At 42.7% G+C, this 19,945-nt stretch overlaps 1 protein-coding gene across 4 annotated transcripts; it reads right to left on the bottom strand.

Moving 5' to 3' along the window:
* LOC121092658 (protein mono-ADP-ribosyltransferase PARP14-like) lies at window positions 1–19,830 on the bottom strand. Of its 4 annotated transcripts, none has more exons than XM_040604024.1 (19): window positions 19,627–19,830; window positions 19,441–19,547; window positions 19,315–19,348; window positions 18,368–18,442; window positions 17,425–17,622; window positions 16,136–16,423; window positions 14,072–14,332; window positions 10,911–13,159; window positions 9,321–9,554; window positions 8,824–9,045; window positions 7,520–7,610; window positions 6,440–6,589; window positions 5,860–5,922; window positions 4,701–4,868; window positions 3,632–3,865; window positions 2,939–3,532; window positions 1,661–1,806; window positions 954–1,128; window positions 1–754 (listed from the first exon to the last, which is right to left on the bottom strand). In XM_040604024.1, exons 1-19 carry the CDS (start codon window positions 19,811–19,813, stop codon window positions 465–467), a joined length of 5,766 nt encoding a protein of 1,921 aa, XP_040459958.1. In that variant the 5' UTR covers window positions 19,814–19,830; the 3' UTR covers window positions 1–464. The 4 variants fall into 4 exon arrangements, with proteins under 4 accessions (XP_040459958.1, XP_040459961.1, XP_040459960.1 ...); XM_040604027.1 differs by having other exon boundaries at window positions 3,632–3,838; XM_040604026.1 differs by having other exon boundaries at window positions 14,072–14,308.
* Window positions 19,831–19,945: the final 115 nt, after the last annotated feature.

Raw genomic sequence — 19,945 nt, 5'->3', positions numbered from 1 at the left:
TTAACTATGATCACTTCATTTATTGAAAACCACTGTATTGTAATTCACGATGCAGACTGTCATTTACAGCGTGTAAGCAGCCATCAGAAATGCAACATCGAGTGATCAGTGGCTGAAAGAAGATCCCTTTCAATCACCCACCAGCACACTCTACTGTCTCCCACAACAAGGATGGCCGTAAGGCTGCACAGAAAGGCTGACGCAGTATAAAGGCTTGATATACTTAATGTAAGAGCAGTTTTCAGTACAATATTGAGCTCAAGTGTTAAAAATGCTCAGCTACTCTGAGTGTAAACAAGCAGCCTATTTCAGTGCTATCAAAATTTGCCAGAAGTTGCTTAAATGTAAACAAGCTCCAAGAAATATTACAACTATTTGTTGTTTTCACTGTGCATTTTGTTTTAAGTTTTTCTGTCCCACACAAAGATTGAAAGACATATCAATCTTGGCTGCAATCAAAATGTTTATCTAGTGAAAGTGATAAGGTATTCTGGGTAAGCTTGAATGTCATTAAATATGATAAACATGGAGGGATGCTTCACATTATCAGTTGAACTATCAAACAGATCTATAGAGCTACTACTGTTTTTTGCTGCTGGAGTAATTGATCCTTTTGTCCCCTGAGAATATTCTCCAACAAGGACTCGAGCTAAGTACATGTACTTCTTCCCATTCGCATCTGGTTTAGAATAGGTGTCGCTGGCAGAATAGTTGGCGTTAACAGCAAAGTATGTTCCATTCCCAAAGTTTGCAGCTGTAATCAGAAAACCAAACATTTGTGAGCATTTCATTAGCAGCAATCACTTATCTGCCACCTTCAGAGCCTGTAAATCTCTTGACAATTTAGCTTTTTATTTGCAACAGGGAGATACAGCCAAATAATTCTGCATACAAGGCAGGACTATATAGATGACATGGCTAGTCATTCAAATTGTTTTTGAAATTCACATTACCGTGCATTCCAGCATAGCTCCGGTTAAATCCATAGTTGTTAATTAAGGTCAATGACTCCTTACTTGTCCCATGAAATAGAAGCCTCTCATTATTTTTGTTGCCATTTTTGTTATCCATTTCACGCTTCTTTATTTGGTAGGTCTTCCAAAAAAATGGATTCTGCACCCTTTCAATCTGCCAAGTTTGAAAATAAGACAGAAAGGCAAATATTTTTCATGACAGCAGCCTACTTTCTATCAACAATTCAATCTGCTTCCGAGATTCTCCTCCTAGCTCCAATACATGTATACTAGATTATGAAATGTTAGCCAAATCACTCCAGACTCTGGCATAACAGACCAACAGAAGAACCTGCCTGACAGAAACACTCCGTAAGAAACAATATAGGAGAATTTTACAGGTTGCTGGGGCATAGATGACACACCTACCTGCAAGCATGTGGCTTAAGTGACCAAATGCTGTGCTCTACTATAGCAAAAAGATTTAAGAAAGAACACTCTCCCTTGGTGCTGAAGAAGCGGACGCTTAAGAGTTGTTCCAAATACCTTAACTTCAACATTACACTGATGCCGATTCAAGTTAGTGACAGCAACAGACTTGTCCAGGTTCAGAAATCCCAGTGGAATTTATTTTTCCATTGTTACTGGTACTCTTCACTCACTTGCGGTCAAATAATTTATGCTTAGAAGTGATGATATCCTTTTACCTTTTCAATTTTTAATGACTGACAGGTGCTCAGAAACTTTTCCTGCACATCTCTGTATTCTCTTGTCTCTGGTTTTAATTCCACTATTTTGAGTCGCTGGTTTTGCATATCATCCCACGTTGCAGGGAGCACTGTTGACTCTTGATCTGCACAAGAAACAATCGTATTTACCCAAATCCTCTGCTTAAAATGAAAGCATGCCCTGCTACAATCCCTTCCAAAAGCCCATACATCCAGTTTATCACTAGTGCCTACTGGTTTTTGTGTGTTCCACAGGTCTTTTACTAGAGGATTAGGGCATTGCAGTTTCTTGTTTGCCTCTGCACTGGCTATTGGTGTGCCTGAGTTGGTAGATCCTAGACAAATCTGCTCTTCACAGCTGAACAGGGATCCTTTGCAACATCTTTTACCAGTAGCCTCCCCTGCAAATCAAGTTTTCAAGGACAAGGAGCAAATGCACATTTACTGAGTAGTTAATTCTCATCATCTAGGAGACTAGGAGCAAAGCATCTGAACAAGGAAGGTTTTAAATAAAAAAGTTCAGGAATATACTATCTATCTGAAAAGCAGGAGTTTTCCCTTTCTTCCTTTCTCTCTTTTCACGTGAGCCCTAGTATCTAGCTGTATTGTTGAATAGTAACACTGGCTGATGTGTATGCTATAGACATCCAGCACTACAGCCTCCCTCCATTATAAGTGACATTTTCTGGTAAAAGAACAAAAAATAAAAACCAAAAAATATGTGCAGGAGTCATTACTGAGGCACTGGTAGCTGCACAGTTACTTAAACCCACCCTCTTTCAAGCATTAAGTGGACAAAAAAGTTGTTCCCATTAAGATATGAAATGTGGCCCTGTAAAACTGAGTCATAGCAGAACAAATTAAAATAATACACTGGGAAAAGTCCTGTACAGATGAGTAAGAAAAAAGCAGCTACTCACATTGCAAAGGGCCAGAAGTAATTGGAAGAGGGTACATCTCAAGAACAGAAATGAGCCGAGATCTAGAACAACAACTGCTACTAACATCTAATTGTTGCTGGTAAGCCTGTTAAGAACCTCAGAATGCATTACCTACATCTCAAAAATATTTGAACAACTGCAGGATTCTTTTATTTTCATTTCCCAATTCAGTTCCTTTCTACGTTCTCCAGAAATGGACCTACACAAAGCTCCTAACAATGTTTTGCATATTCTTACGATTTCTTACTCTTACGAGGCTGGATGCAACCTGGTTTTAACATGGGGAATGCCAGTCTGTCAAGATGCTTTTACTTACCTTCAGATTTATCAACACGTATAATGGGTATACGCTTCCCTTGGTCATCCACAGCATATCTAGCTTCTACATTCACTGTGTATTTTTTCTCATCAATAACAACTGGAACATCTTTCTGCTTTCCTATGAAAGCATTTTCCAAGTGCATATTTGTGAGACTATTGAAGGGCACATAGGAATCCTTTTCAAAATATTTCCACTCAATTAAGTTTTGTAAAAGTTCTGCCCTGAGCTCTTCCTGTTTAGCAGCTTTTACGCCATGGATCATTTCTTGGATAGCTGAATAAGCAATCCATACATCTTTCTCAAGACCTGAAATTTGAATAGAGGTACCATCCAAATGAAGAGCAATTTTTAGTTTCTTTTGTAGGGTACGCAGTTTCTCACTCTCTGCTTCACGAAAATGAACGATAGACTCATTTACGATTTCTGTTTGAAATTGCTCCTTTAAAATCGCACTCCTCAACCACTTTTCAGCTTCTTCCACTTTCTTTTTGTTTTCACCGCAGATCTGCACAACAGCCAGGTCAACCTTCTTTTCCAAAACTGCTTTGGTTTCTTCCTTTGGAGAACATTTGTCAGAGCTCCAGAATGCTACATTGAAACACACAAATGTTGTAATTAATATTAACAATTATCAGCTGGTGCTAAACACATTGATCTAGAACCCATATTTAAGTAACATCTACTTACACTTTAACTTGGTTAGCAATGATTTGGCTCCTGTTTTAGCAGGACTTAGTCTTTTCTGCATGCTTCTATGGAACACATTCAGCAGATGTGGCTGAAAGATGACAACTTTAATGGTTTTCACAGAAGGAGCAGAGTTATTTCTTGCAAAATCAGTTACTGCGTCTATCATGTTGTCAGCTACTACAGCTGGATCACGGCCTGCCTCACCTGAAACAAGGTATATAACCATTTTGTCTTTAAAAAGCATTAATGACTGTTAGGAATGGTTAAAATGTCTTCAATAGAACAGTTATGAACATACCCACAATCAGCTGGATCATAAATAGGTCAGAAACAACTTCAGGCTAGCAATTAGGAAAGGTTTCTATTTATCAGGAGAAGGATGTTTGAGACCACCTTTCCAGCAAGGGAAAAATTGGAAATTTTTTTTTTTTTTTTTTTGACATGGCAACTGATCAGGTTATGGCGTAGGTGATACGACTTGGTTACCTAATATGCCAGTGGCCAACTCTTCACTCAAAAAGCGAGTCTAGTTTTATTCATGCAAGAGGTCCCTGCATGCATGGAGATCAGTTCTGGATTCTCTGACTAGAGATTTCTACTGAACTAACTGAAAATAACAATAGAAGAAAATGGGACAATCTGGCATTTTTGGCAAGTTCACATTCCATCCGTATCAACCCTACTTGTGTGGCTGCTAGCTGGAGCAGCATCATCTACTGATTTCAGCAATGGACAGGTAGCTCCTTGGACATTCTCCAATGAGCTGCCTGCACATACCAGGCTGCTGTGACAAATATTTACAGTCCTTCAGCAAGTATAGACATACCTTTGATTCCCTGTTATCAAGGAAGCGTCAGCTCTAGAACACTCGTACTCTACATACAAGCTGACTGCAAGGAGCAAAGCTTTCTAGGTCTTCATAAGCTTCTAATAACAGTTTTCAAGTCTACGGTTTCTGAATATATTTTCATCAAATAACCCCTCCAGATAAATTAAACTCATCACTTGTGCCCTGAGATCAGCAGAATCACATGACCTGAGCCCCTTTTGAAAGGGAGACACAGACCTGTTCCAATTGCTGGGAAGGTGACAGAGGTATACTGCTGTAATTCACACTCCTGAAGCACTTTGGAGACTAGCGCCTTGATATCATCTTGGGCAACAACATGGATTATTTTTTTGCATGGCAGACTTCCTGCTTGGGTGGTGATACAGCTCTTGTTAGATTGTGAGGCTGAAACATAAGTAGGAGAATGTAATCAATCAACAATTATCCACAATACAGATATGTACTAATCCTCATTAAGAGATAATAAATGATGACAAATATGCTTCAAGTGTCCTACAAATTGTACCAGCCCCCCTCTCTGTTTTCACTTTCAAGGCATGAAGATTTGTTTTATATCTGTCAAATAGTTGCTTCATTTGTCAAATTTTGTGTGTGCTTTTACTTGTCAAGTTTGCTCTGTGGACTTGGAGAACTTAATGCAGACTAGTACTACACTCTGTCTTCATAAACACACAAGCATGCCACCTAGCCTGAATTACTCTCTTGGTCTGTGCAACAGAAGTTTAACTTATCTCCTCCACATAATTCTTTTCCTTTGGGTGGTCTTACAAGCTGAGCTCTACACCAACATCTTTCCTACTTCCCTTATTTTGTGGGGTTTTAAACTACACATGTGTCCACCCTTACTCCCTGTCTATTATATTTTCTGTTCACTAGCTGAATTTGGTCTACAATTAAATGCCTCTTCTAAAGGCAGGAACCCAACTTCACTAGTTTTCCCTCTCGGTCACACAGAGGATGCGGTAGTGGGTTCTTAGTTAAGCCAACAGCAATCATTTTCTCACTCTGGAATGACAAAATGAGTTGCAGGTAGTAGACAGTTGCTTCCAGTGAGGTATGGCTTCTCTATCAAGATTTCTGCCAACATTAACCCTTGCTCACGGCTGTGTTTGATGTAGACTCAATTAGGTTTTAGCATGCAAAGCTTTATTGGAATAAGAGGATCCAATATCAAATAGATTTAGTTCTTTATATATGCTTAGAAGCTCTGTTTTTGAAGATTTTTCTTCTCCTTTCCACATTAACTGATTAAAAACTAGCTGACATAACAGTGCATAATACAGATGGATGTACAGTAGGTACTGAGAGTATTCCAACAGATTCTCTGCCATGCACGAACACCTTCAGAAAGGAGGTCAGAAATGTTGTACCATACCTAGTTGAGCACATTCATCTTCAACTGCTTTTCCAGCACCATTCAGAATGGCTTTAGAGACACCTTAAATGAGAAGAGGCAGACCAATCCATTGTTACTACTATTAGTGCCATTAAAGTCCCATCCGAGGCAGAATTGTGTACCACATAATATCTAAAATATCTCAGTCCTGATAACAGTAAAGGTTATCATTGCAAAGCTCTGTTGCCTGAATTTTAGGCTTATGCTTTTCAATTCACAGTGATGTCTAATGTACCTAAGAAGCTTCACCAAGGTCAAAACCTCATTGAGGTTTGTCTTCTCCTTTAGTCCAAGAAGTGTTCTATTAAAAGATTCTATGAAAAAGATTATTATTCCCTTTCTGTAAGAGTCTTAAAACAGGCCACCCTGGAACATAGATTAACAAGAAAAGGAAAGTTTCAGACACTTCCTAATTGAACCTTTGTACCCTAAGAAGCAAAACGGAGACTAGACCATGAAACAAAAGGGTTTGAAACATTGAAAAAAATACTTCCTGCTCTCTTTATCCAGCCCTTCCAACCACGCATACTGTTTTCACACGTAATACTGACTAAAATACCTGTTTTGAGGCTGAAGGTTTGGTTTGTTATGTTTACAATGACATCTCCCTCTTCCTTGGTAATATCGCCTTCTGCCACCCGGAACACGATGGAGCCGATCGTCATTTCATATACATTCTGTGCTGGGGTTGAAGAGGTACCAAAGAAAGCTGCAGGAAAGAAATACAGACCCTGAGCAGGAGACAATGAGGTAAGAGATGAGGACCTTGCTCATGGGTACAAAGCTTACAGAGACCACAGTTTGACTCCAGACTCAGCCTGCGAAGAGGGCTGCCTGCCACGTTAACTGAAAATCATTCCTTCTCACAGGAGTCTCTTATCAAGCTTCACCTGTTCCCATCGTTGCTATTCATGCTGAGATTGCAGAAAAATCTTTATTTGCTGCACACCTGGTATACAGACACTACTATGTGACCTTTTACTGTATAAGCCTTTTTGAAACTCCAAGGTAAGAGAGCAGTAAACTTTCCAAGTCTCATTGCCTTGCTCCTCTGTCTCACAGCATTTTTAGGCAGGTTCTCTACTGCGTGACAGGAACTTTTTACCTATGCATTATTTGTAAAAACTTGATTAAGTATTCTACACATCACTTATGATAACAGCAAAGATGTTTCACTTTGGTTTTTGTTACTCATCCCAACATGTACAAGACTTAAGAGTATTCCAAAGAGGTCACTTTAAGACATATAACCAGGAACCCACCTGCCTTCCCAGGAAACAGGGAGACATTGACCTGTTCGCGACCTAATCAAGTACTGCAGCAATAAAAGAAAAAGCCTTACTTGTGCTCTTGGCACATGGTAGCTTCTGCTGTTCTGATTTGTAGGGGCACCATCCCGATAATGAATCACAGATATATTTTTTGCTTAGCATTTCCAGCACTGCTTCAGACATGACAGACACTCAGCCAGAAAATACTATATACTGCCTCTACAGCAGCCACTGACTGCTACACGGACCTTGGGAATGACATGCCCACCAAACAAATATCTAAACTTGTATCATGAATGCAATCCATGGAATATTTAAAAGAATACAAAAATCCACTAGGCACACAACTGCTATGAAAAAAAGTTCACCTGTGCCTTGGCTAGCTTTATTTGGAGAAGTCTTCTGCACTTCAACATCTACAGTATTTCCACACCTGTTCTCAAGTTCAGCTGCAAATTCCTAGAGAAGAAAGTTACAGTCAACCCCTGTAGAAGTCTTTAGATTACACCAGGGGTCCTCAAACTATGGCCCATGGGCTGGATACGGCCCCCCAGGGTCCTCAATCTGAACCCCAGTATTTACAGACCCCCCCCTGCTGCCCCCCCAGCCGCCGCCGGGAGTTGGGGGGGGAAACCAAGCAGCCGCAGATGACTGCCTGCCCCTTCATCTGCGCGCCGGCCCCCTGGTTAAAATGTTTGAGGACCCCTGGATTACACAGTAGCAATAAAGGTCTGACAATTTAAAAAAGAAAAAAAAAAATCAGAAAGAGCTCAATGCAAATTACTTCATATCCTCTGCATAGTGCTGATGGCAAGCCTGGGCATACTTGTTCTCAGAGAACAAGGTTATTCAGAATGAGCAACAGCCAGAATTAAGTCAAAGCCCTAGTTATAATTGCAGAGGGATACAGTAACAGAGGCATCTTTACATTGAGGGGCTAGTTTACTCTCGAACTCAAGTCTTCCAGCTGATGCCACCTTTATCTATGCACAATAGCTCAGACCTTGGCACCGTAACTTCCAAGTTTGGCTTTTCAAACCGTATTAGCTGTTGCACAAAACAGAAGTCAACAGATGCAGAAACACTTATTTGGACATTAATTCACAGTGTGACTGCTCTCTTTTGAAAGATTCATGTGTGAAGTAGCTTGAGCATGGATACAGAAAAAATCTGTGCTATCGTGACACTGAAGAAAGGAGGATGCAGAATACTGATATGCTTCTACTGGAGAAGTGTACCAGCACAGCAATCCTAGCATAATTATTCTTCCTAAACAGACACTAGCACTCTATTGAAAGCACTCCTATTTCCAAGAGTGAAGGCATCTATGCAGGAGTTGCAGCGAATTTATCTGTAGGCAAGACCTATATAACTGAAGAATTAGGTGAGTTCTTAAGAGAAAGAGTAATTGCAATTTCATCTGTATTATTGCCAGGGAACAGAAAAGGACAGGAAGGGAGCAGGGCTGTCCAGGACAGGCTGGAGACCACAAGGGGTAGAACCAAAAAGAGAACTTTCAGTACAGACAAGGGAGACTACCAGCAAACTACTTCTTTAGTATAGGAACAGGCACTCCATGGATTCCTTGGAGATCACCAGATAGCCAAGTACCATGACATAGACCCAAATAAACCAGCATATAATAGAGACAGAAAAAAACACGGTAACTCACCTGAATATTAGCTGTGTCTTTTGGATGCAACAGAAAGTGAACTTCCTCGAGAGAATTTACTCCATTTTTACTACTGAATTCAAACACTTTGTCAAACAGTAATTTAGCAACAACAGACCTTGGGAATCCTAAATTCCCTGTCCCAATTGCTGGGAAAGTAATTGACTTCAAAGATAGTTCCTCAGCAATCTCCAGGCATTTTATGATGATGTCGCCCAAGACCTGTAAAGCACAATTATTTTTTTCAGTTACTGAAAGTAATTTTATTTCCAGCATGTGCAACATAGCACTTTCCTTTTTAGCTATCTCTTGGTATTAAGATACAATAATCGCATATATCACAAGGAATGTATTAGTCAAGAAAGGCTCGGCCACACAGTTAAAAAGGAACAGGCCAAACTCTCATCTCTTATGACACTGTCCCCCATTGCAAGGGGAAAGTGGCATTAAACCCACTATAAAGCTCAATCAAATTAGGAAAATAAAAACCCTTGTACCTTTGAAGATGTGCGTCTCTGGGACCATGCAGGTACGACAGCATGAAGCACAACACTGCAACTCAGATCATAACCTTCTGTTTTCAACACAGAGCCTTCCTCAGGTGTTTTTGCTAGGCCTTCCTCTTCCAAGCCCATCTGAAGCATCGGTCCTGCCTTGCTTAGCAAAGCTTTAGCAAGCGGCCCTTTATCAAGCTGGAGATCTCTGGCAACACTGATGACAACAATGTCTGTCTGAAACACACGCAAGCAAGAACTCTAGCTTTTAAGTATCAAATTTAAATTTTGCACTGGTTAATCAGATACAGCCTGCCTACTGATTTACAAAGTAAATATTTTGGGACAGTCACCTGAAAGCAAACCAGAAGTTATTCTCAATTCTATTATCCAGAGCCTGCCCAAAGCAACACAAAAGCCGAGTTAACAGCAAAGCTCAGTTCAACCCAACAGGAGAAAGTTAAATTCTGCGTTCCTGGTCTATTTGTTCTACCTCCATTTGAAAAACATTTATGCAAGTCCACTCTTCAAGAGAAGCCTGCAAAGCAAAAATCTCTGTTCACTGAGGTAAGCAGGACCTCCCATGCACGATTGGTCTCGAGAAAAGGGAAAAGCTGAAGACAAACAAGACTGGAGGAAATCTAAGGTGAAAAAAAGTGAGAAAAGCAGTAACTTACAAGGGAGAGAAGTACAAAGGGCTATTAACATTGTGTCAAGCACTATATTGAGCTCCTCAGGAAAGAATATACACTTTAATGTATACTCTGCCCTGGCCAACTGGAGAAGCCACAGGCACAAGCTGTGGGAGGCATCCACTCCTGAAAGGATTTGCTGGCCACTACAGAAAATGTTCTGAAAGGAGTTGCTTCCACTATCAGTGATCCCAGTAAGGTAGCTATCAGCCAGCTAATGACAACTCAATACCAAAGGCAAATGGAAATCAGCGAGTGAAGTTCGTTCTCCACAGGAAATGCAATAGGAACCGAATGTTCCGTACCAGTGTTCACCACGACATAATGAATAACAGCTCCCCAGATCAACAGCCTACAGATGGAGGGAGAATCAGGCTGCCTGTGGGCCCAGGGCTCAGATGTGCATGTCTGTGTTGCCTTGGGACCACAGTGGACCTGGAAGCAGCCCAGCCACTCTCACACAGCAGCATACTTACATTAACCAACACTGAACACCCTCTTTTGCTTTTGCGCTAGTACCACACTCTTGTACTCAGGATTTCTAGGAAGGTCAATGCTGCATGCAGCCAGTTCCTGCCCAGCAAGGTAGGGTTGGGGGATTTGGAGCCCAGAAAATTCCTGCTGACCCTAGTTGTTTCTGCTTAAACTGTAACGCACTGTGTACCACGGGGGATCTGTGTGCCTGTCAGTACATAACAAAATGCAATGCTGCACAGCCATCTGTACCTATCATGTAAGATAGTCACCTAATAGCAAACATTATCCGCAGTGATAGCCAATTTCAGTAACATATCAAACATCTCACATTGGTTGTTTTTTGGTTTTGCATTTGTTTCTTTAAAAAACAAAACCAAAAAACCCCCACTTGACATTTTAAAAGCAAGTAATTTAAAACACTTACTGTAGCATCTTCAATGCTTCCTTTTCTCAGCATGATGTTGAGGCCCTCCTCAGTTGTTACCAATGGGAAGTTCTTGCTATTTTGAGAAATTTTCCTTTTCCTAGGCTGATGAACTATACTGTCCTGATGCAGTGACTTGTAGGAAGAGTAATTTGAAAACACTTCTCTCAGTGCCTTGCTGAATGCCCGAATGTTATCCTGTGCAACATCCACAAGATGAACCTCCTTCAAGCTGCTGTCCCCCATGGATTCTTCCAAGGCCTCCTTGATGGAGGATACAATCGAATACGTACACAGTTCACGTGGGAAGCCAAAAATCCCTCCACTTATAGCAGGGAGAGCTATGGAGCGATGATTGTATGTTTCAGCCAGTTGCAGACTTTTCTTCACTGTCTTTCTTAACAAGAACACGCACTTCTCTGCTTCATCCTTCCTCCACCTGGGACCAACAGCATGAATGATGTTCTTGCAGGGGAGTTTCCCAGGGCCCGTGATAACCGCACACCCAGGCTGCAAACTCCCGTTCTTCTTCACCAGCTCATCACACTCCTGTTGCAGTTCTGGACCAGCCGCTTTTAACAGTGCCTCAGCAAGGCCACCAATGTGTTTTAAGTCCTCATTAGATGCATTTACCACAACATCAACAGGATAAGTGCACAAGTCAGCTTTATAAACAGCTATTACAATTCCACCTATGGTCACTTGAGTATAGGACTCGCCTGTATTACTATTTTCTTGCTGTTCTTCCAGTCGTTCTGACTGCTCTTCCAGCCTGATTAGACACTTAAATTCTTGTTTCACACTGGCAGCAAAAAAGGGTTCTCGCTCTTTGAAATATGACTCGGCTCCTGGCTCTCTAATTACCACACGATTAAAATGCAGGCCAGACAGAATTTCCTCAACTAAGGTGACTCCCTTCAGCACTTCTCTTCTCGGCCCACTCAAGGATATAACTCTATGTTTTTTCTGTGTGCTAAAGTCAACTTTCACACCTTTATTCTGTAAGTCACCCCAAACATTGGTCTTCTCCGTCTCAAAAAACATTATGACCACCGTGGGCTTTCCACCAATGACCTTTTGTACTTGCGTGTTTTCATCTACAAAGTTATGAAGTTCTTCAAAGGCTTTTGCTACAGCTTGAGAACAACCAGCAATAATGACCTGACTCTCTACCTGAGTGACTATTACAGCTTCATTAGAGCAATTTCTCTTGGTAAGCATCCTCCATTCCTTCTTCTGGAGGACTGATTCATCCTCTAAAGTAATGCTTTTGTAGTCCAGTTCCTTCTTTATTTCTTCTTCTGCTTTTAGGAGATCTTCAGGAGCACTCCCTTTCAAGATGACACCTTCTGTGTCAAGCTCATAAAAGGCACTGATTTGTTTTGACATAAACAGGCTCTGTGACAGGGTTTCATTATCAATTTGCTCTAAAAACTGGAAAATATGGGGGTGGATATTGACTGTTTTCTTTGCCATTTTGCGTATATTATCTAATATTTCCCCTTTTACTTTATAAACTTCCTCAGGCACTCCACGTAGGTTAATTACCTTCTGCAAATGATCATGAGTCATCCGCAGGGCTGGGAACTCCTTATGAATTTTTTCTTCAAGACCAGTACTCTGTAAAATTGCAAACTCCCCTGGACCCATTACCACTATTTCTTCAGTTCTTTGCTTTTCTCTTTCAATTTCTTTGGTGGCCTTTTCTATTAGAAACTTCAGTTCTTGTTCAACATTATTCACAACTTCTTTTTCACCTACTAAAACAAGTAAATCCTTCGAAATATATGGCATTATCAGAACTTCATCGTGGGTAAAGCTGTTTCTAATGGCTTCCCACACCTCTGAACTTACTTGAAATTCTATTGCTTTGTACTTCGATATGCTATGTGAAAATGAGGTGCAAACATTTTCATTCCATGTCTTGATCAATCGAGATGCTAATCTCTTCTGCTCAGACAAAGTAGCTGAAGGATGCAAAGTAACTTTTGGGTCTGCACAGTGGGGTTCAGGCCACGTTAGCACACAATTACACTTTGCCATTTCACAACTTATTGCCTCAATTATCTTATTATTTCTCTGCAAGTAACACCAGATATACGGATCCAGAGACACCATAATTGGATCTGGATTCTTTATTTGTGGCCCTTCCTTTCCATATAAAGCTGTTCCCAGTGAGATGTAGTAAGGATAGACAGAGATTGGTGTTTTGTTGAGTAAATGCTGCTTTGCCAAGATATTGGTTACATCTAAAACAAACAAACAAAACCCCAAACAATTAATGCTAGCACTTAAAACCAAAGATTTGCTTTTTTAAATCTTTAGTTTCTACATAGTAACATTTATTATGTCTAAGGAGAGGTTTACATGCATTTTCCCCCCTTCCTAGGTAGAAATAATTCCAAATTATTGAAGAGTTACTGGTTTTAAATGCCAAAAACTAAGTTAGAGAGAGACAGTTAAGAGTCAGCACTGTCCACATCCAGGAACAGGTATGTACAGCATTGTCTCTGCCCCCACTTCTGTTGTATGCTGTACTTGAAGTGCCCAGCTCAGCAGTTATCTGGGCTATTACTCAGCAATATCAAATCACAGCTCCTCTGCTTCCCCCCCAAATACCATCTATTTTCTTCAGCTTCCCTTCAGCCCTCCCCTTCACTGTAATGCCTCCAGCATCTCCCCGTCCTCCACCTTGCACAGATGCTCAAGTTTCTGTCACTGGCTGGACAAGGCACAGCACCTGCTCTCTGGCCAAAAAGCTGTCCAAGGATTGTCCTCAGACGAGCCAGACAGCACACACTGCCATGGGGCAGCTGGTGCTGAAGTGGGTGGGGGGTGGGGGTGGGGTGGGGTGTGGGGAAAAAAAAGTCTCCCGTGCTATGTGGGGCTGTGCTTTCTCTATTGAACTCAAACTGTAAATTGAACTCTGTAAGGAGCAAGGCCTGGGTGAAGTAAACTGTGCATGAAAAGGAAAAAATTCTATGCTTCATGTCCAGCCAGTCCAACACTTAAGCTTGCACTCCAGTTAGCAGAGACCCGATGACAAAGCACCAGATCTGCTGCTATATTAGGGCAAAGTAGACATTTCTCTAGAAAATCCACATTTTGATCTTTAAGTGAAAGGATCTCAAAGAATTAAAGGCTTTGAATTTCTGCATTACCTTTATGGTCACTGAATGTAATGATAGCTGCATCTTCATCAGGCAGCTGCTGAACATCCACCACTTGTGCACCTCCATTCTTCTTATTTTCAAAGTAGATGGTTATATAGTCACTGGGTGTGTTAGGTGGTATATTTTCAGCCCTAATGCTTTTTGTTAGCTCAAGGCACCGTGCAGTAATATTTTGTTGCTTTGCTCTGTGGTTTTCATTAAGCATTTTCGCAAATTCCCCTACAGCTAGAAAGAGAAGGGAGAAGAAAACTAAAACAAAAAACCACAAGATCAAACTAGTCGCTCACTTTTCTACTGTGATGTTAGCAGAGTATTGCTGTGCATGTTGACTAAAGCACTGAATTACAAACCATCTGTCAACTCAGAGGTGCCCACAAAGATACTTCCTTCCACATATTCAGCATCTGTCACCTAGTATTCACCACATGGCTGATCACAATTGTTGACTACACCCACCATAGCCAGAATTTTTCACTAGTTTTCCTACTGAGTAGCACTGGGTCTCTTTAACCCCAAAAGAAAACAAGATCAGGTTAATTTTCGTGCTATGGCTTTATACACAACTAGATATGATTCAACAGTTCAAATTTTGATCCTTTCAGTTTTATGATAAACACAGTCTATTTTCAGCTATTTCCCCCTTGTTATCATCACAGGGAAAGATCATCAAGTTATTTTTATGTTTGTCAGGCAAACACACCATTAAGTTTTTAAAGAATCTACTTACTTCCTAAAGGCTACAACAAAAATTTGGGACTGGACCACGATATGAGGCACAAACAATTTCTATAGCAGAGAACTAAGAATGTTTTTAGTTTAGTTATACCACAGACTAAACCCTTCACAACTTTAAGTTTTCTGAGCAACTTAATTCTTACATGTTACTAGTAATACAGTTATTCCCACAAAGCTGATTCAAAGCAGCACGTAACTTGTTTTCACCGTGTTCTACCTTCTAATGAAATATACAATTTTTCCACACAGAAGGCAGAATTCTCTCTTCTTTCCTATCCCACCTCCTCACCTAGAATCACATACACATAAAATCACCTTGTCCTTAAAAGAACTCAAAGAATCCTGGAGCCAGTTCACTGCTGTCAGTTTAATTGAGTTATCTTGGTAACGCAGTGCTGTTATTTCTACACCACCAGCTATGGCACTGGCTTACACTGTTTCTGAATCCGGTCTTATCACACCACTTACTGTTGCCCACGTCATGGGATGGAATTCATTAATAATATCAAGCGTAAGTCAACCAGGAAGTCACCCCAACCTCTCACTGGTGAGAAGTAGGAGCAGACACCTCTCCATCACCTGCAAGATGCTTTTGTCATCAATCGCTACTAAGGCAGAAGAGGAAGTGTATATGGTATCGAACACACTAAAAAAAATCACAGTGGGCACACAGTAGCTTAACAGCTGCAACATCAGGCAAAGCACATGGTGTTAATTCCACACTTCACAGAGCTGTCACTCTGCATAAGGACAAGTGGATTTGCCTCTGCATCCCAGGGTCCATTCAGCCTAGAATCCTGTTTCCAGCAATGGCCACAGCAGGTATCAGAGAACAGCTGTAAGAAGATGCTGCTTCGCTACTCCTCTACCAGCCTCCACTCTATTACAGCAGATTTCCCAACTCTGATGCAGTCCATTTAAAAACCTCAAAAAGCTCTCTTCCACATACTTGTTCAATTTTCCCTCAAATCCATAGAAACTTACTACACATGTAAGATCTTTTGATAAAGGCTCTCCTTGCCATTGATCTGTTCTAAGGCAGGATACATCCTTTTGTTGCTTGTATAGTCGCAGGTTTTTTTAGTCCTACCTCTTTTGTTCACTACTGAAATCAGAGCTAGCCCTCTTCTGACCTACCTTTTATCTGTAAGGTTTAGAGGCCAGTGTTTGTCATTAACTTTAGTAGAGTAAATCCTCATTTAAAATGTAGTATTAGATTAAACCTTAAACCTATGACAGAAAGCATTCCTGCTTAGTCTTTCTCACACACAACCAAGCAACTAATAAGAAAGATCCACAACTCTGACTCCTTCTTACCAGTATTCCCAGTGAAAGAAACCACAGCAGCATGTATTTCAGGTATCATTTCTACACTGAAGTCACCATCATCCTCTGACAAGCCACTGATGTTCTCCACCAGCATAATTAACATGCAATCTTTTACTGTCTCCTGCACATTTTCAAGCACAAATACGGTGGAAGGCAGGGATCCTTGGGAGTCCTCCACTTGGCACGGCTCCTGGGGAGTCTCCACTTGCCATGGCTCCACAAACAGATCAATTTTCTTCACCGAGTGATGCTTCCTCTGCAAAACTTCTTGGGCATCTAGTTCCATAGGAGAACAAATGTGAACTTCCCTTCCCATCATAGCAGAGCAACATGTTAAATTACACTCTACTTTAAAAAATCTTGCCAGATGTATTTTCTTGTATCACAGAATAAACAGAAATAAGGCAAAACTACATCAGAAGTTAGAGTAGCTTTTATCCTGACCCTATGATCTAGATGTCCTCAGCCTCCTCAAAGAAAAAAAAAAAAAAAATTACTTGTTGAGGTAAGCACTACCTCCTTCAAGTGCAAGGAACTGTTCTCCAGGTTAGTAACATCTAATAAATAGCAAACAAAGAAAGGGTTTTCCATCCTGTTTACCCTGAGTATTTAACAATTATTTAAACTACGTAACTATAGTTAAATATTTAACATAGTCAAATGTTTTTCCTGAATAAACAGTTTCCTCTTTTTGCATATCTCCTTTGCACTCTAACAAGCAGTGAACAGCACTTAGGGTAAAGGAAAACATTAGAGAACTGCAGATAAATTGAGGCTACTTTAAAATAACTTTCTCCACAGAGGTAAGCATCCACCTCTCTGTCTTACAAATACGTAATATTTACCATCTCTCTTCCTCCCAGTCTCCAAAATCCTGGCAATTGAAATTTATATGAAAGAAAATACAACAACATAATATTTAGCCATAAACTGCAGTTAATATTTTACTACTGTTTATCCAATCTCCTGAACTAGAATTAAAGACTACTTATTCTGCAGCGCTCCTGACATCACTTCTCCTGCGTTATTCTCTGTGAGCCTTGATCAAGCATTTGGGAAAGGTCTAGAGAACCACTTCTTTCCCCAGGGGTTATTATGAACATTGTCAGAAACCCGCATCTGCATCAGACAGACAGGCTCCTTTTACGTCCTGTCACTCTTTGTGACTAACATGCCACTTCTGCTCAAGCAATGCTCACAGAGAGACCCAGCACCAGCAAAGGCCTATTTTTAAAAGGGAGCCTCAGTAATGTAACACCCATAAGATACAATCATACCTTCCTCATCCTGAAAGCTGATGATCATTTGCTGATCCTTTTTGACATAGGACTCGATGGCCCCCCCACCAGACTTCTTTTTATTTTCAAAGTACATTTCCACAATCTCATCTTCTATTTCCTCCCCAGAAGCAGTGGTTACTACTATGACAGATTTCCTAGGGGTTGCTTTTTTCTCTTCCGATTTCTCACATGATTCTGAAATGAAAGATCACACCGTAATGCGTTTGGCAAACGTTAAGAAAAAACCCAAGCTTATTATCTTCCAAGCTTTCACATTACTTTTGTTCAAATCACAGATAAGATCAGGGAAAAGAACATGCAAATAAACAGTAACTCAGGTGTTGTTTTTTTCCACAACAGCCTTTACATCAGAAACAAGCTGAGCATATCACTAACGTGAGTTGTTGCATCAATAGATGAAGAGAAAAGTCTTCCATTCACCACCAGGCAAGGGCAGCAGAAATAATGGCTATGAAAGCTTCTTCACACAGCCATGATGAGGAGAACCATCACTCTTCTGCCTGTACAACCCCTCCATTTACATCCAGTCATTGCTGTGGGCCACCACAGGTCTACACACACTGGCTGCCACAGGAGCTCAGGTGTACCTGGGGTACACAGCTACTGATGTTCTACCATAGGTCACCCCGGTGGGGTTGGCGACAGCTGGGACAGCCCTACCCAGAACAAAGGTCAGCATTCACTGCATACCCTCCCTAAGGAATATGCCTTGAGGCAGCCAGTGAAGTGCAGAGTTTCCTAAAGGGACTCATACAAAGAAAACAATTACTTATTTTAGCCTGAGAGCATGATTTCTACACTACATTAGACAAACACCACAAGCCACCCAGGTGACCAAGGCACTATCGCAGCATAAAGGTCAACAAAAACCAGGGAAGCAAGAACACAGTGGTTTCTGCTTGATAAGTGGCACACCTACCTGTATTCTCCTGCTGAGCCCACACAGAAGCCTCCTTATCCTGGCCGGTGGGAAGAGACACCTGGGGTTCACTAACTAGAGATAAATGACAAGGATTTCACAGTTACTGGGTACTTCAGGAAGAAAAAGGTCACGCTCTTGCAGACCCAAGAGCTAACACAGCTTGAATTTAGTTTTATTTGACACCGCCTGAATCACAGATTTCCATACATTCCTTTTTTTAAACCATATGTTGAAAGTGGTTACAGAAACTCTCTTTAAGCTCAAGAAGCCTCAGGCATCACATTAAAAAACAAACCATCACATAGCCATGCTGTGTGAAGCGCTGCGAGCAGGTCCTCCCACACATTCCAGCACTATCCTCAGGTAAAAGGTAAAAATGTGCCATTGAACAAGAGACCGGTCAAGGTCACGCCCCATCTGGAGGGGAGCGCCTCTAGTAACGAGGCACCGCTGTGAAAGCATCCCTCGTGCTATATCCTGACTCCGCGCATCATCTCCACCTGCCGGTTTAAAACGTGGTGGAGCACAGCTGCATCGGAAAACAAAAGATAACAGTACCGTCTGCCGAACTGCTTTTCTGCGCCCTCGATCTTCGCCTGCCCACCACCCCCAAAGCAGAACGCATGCCACGGCAGCTGGAACACAACCTGCCCCGAAAATTAGCTCGTTCAGTTTTAAGCATGCCTTGGAGTTTACTTGAGGGCTGTGCTTTGTCAACGAGGTTAAATTTTGTGGTTTCAAACAGGAAGTGGAATGCTGGAGAGCGGGGAAAAAAGAGGAAAAGAGAGTTCACAGCTCAATGGCAGCCTGGACAAGCACTCGAGGAGCGGACTGCCGGGCCCCCGGCTCCCGCCGCCTCCCCGCGGCCCCTTCCCGGGCTAGCGGCAGCTGCGGGCGGGCCGCGCCCGACCCCAGCCCCGACCCCGGCCCCCCGCCGCCCCTACCTGGCTCCGCCGCCCCGCCGGCGTGTCCCACCTCCTGGAAGCGGAACAGAGAGGAGAGCGGTGACCCACGGCCGCGGGCAGCCACGGCCCCGCTCGCCCGGCCCTCCCCGCCCAGCGCCGCCTCACCTGTGCCGGGCCGCCGCCCGCGGGCAGCTCGGTGACGAGCAGCGACAGCCGCCCTCTGGGCCCCCAGTCGAGCTCATGGACCCGCCGGTCGAGCACCCGCCGCCGCACTGTCAACACGACAGGCACCGGTGAGGGGAGGGCGCCGGCCACCCCGCGCGCCCCCCCCACCGCGCCCCGGCCGCTCACCCTCGGGGTGGGCGAAGCAGACGAGGAGGTGCCCGGGGCCGGCCCGCAGCTCGCACTCGCCGCCGCCCGAGCGCTTCTGGCTCTGGAAGTAGCAGAGCAGCTTCTTCCTCAGGGCGGGCGGCGGCCCGGCGGCGCCCCAGTCGCCGCGCACCAGCAGCGGGAAGGCGCCCGGCCGCTGCCCCGCCATGGCCGCCTCTCCGTCTGCCGCTACCCCGGCGCTTTCGGTTTCATTTCTTCCGCGAGAGCGGCGGCGCTGGCCGGGCCCGCCCCCGGTGCCGCCTCCCCAGGCAGGGCGGGGGGCACGGCGGGCCGGAGCACA

This window comes from Falco naumanni, chromosome 8 (assembly GCF_017639655.2).
Source record: "Falco naumanni isolate bFalNau1 chromosome 8, bFalNau1.pat, whole genome shotgun sequence".
Classification (NCBI taxonomy): Eukaryota; Metazoa; Chordata; class Aves; order Falconiformes; family Falconidae; genus Falco; species Falco naumanni.
Note: the sequence above shows the minus strand (reverse complement) of the source record. Positions and strands in the feature narration are given on the sequence as shown.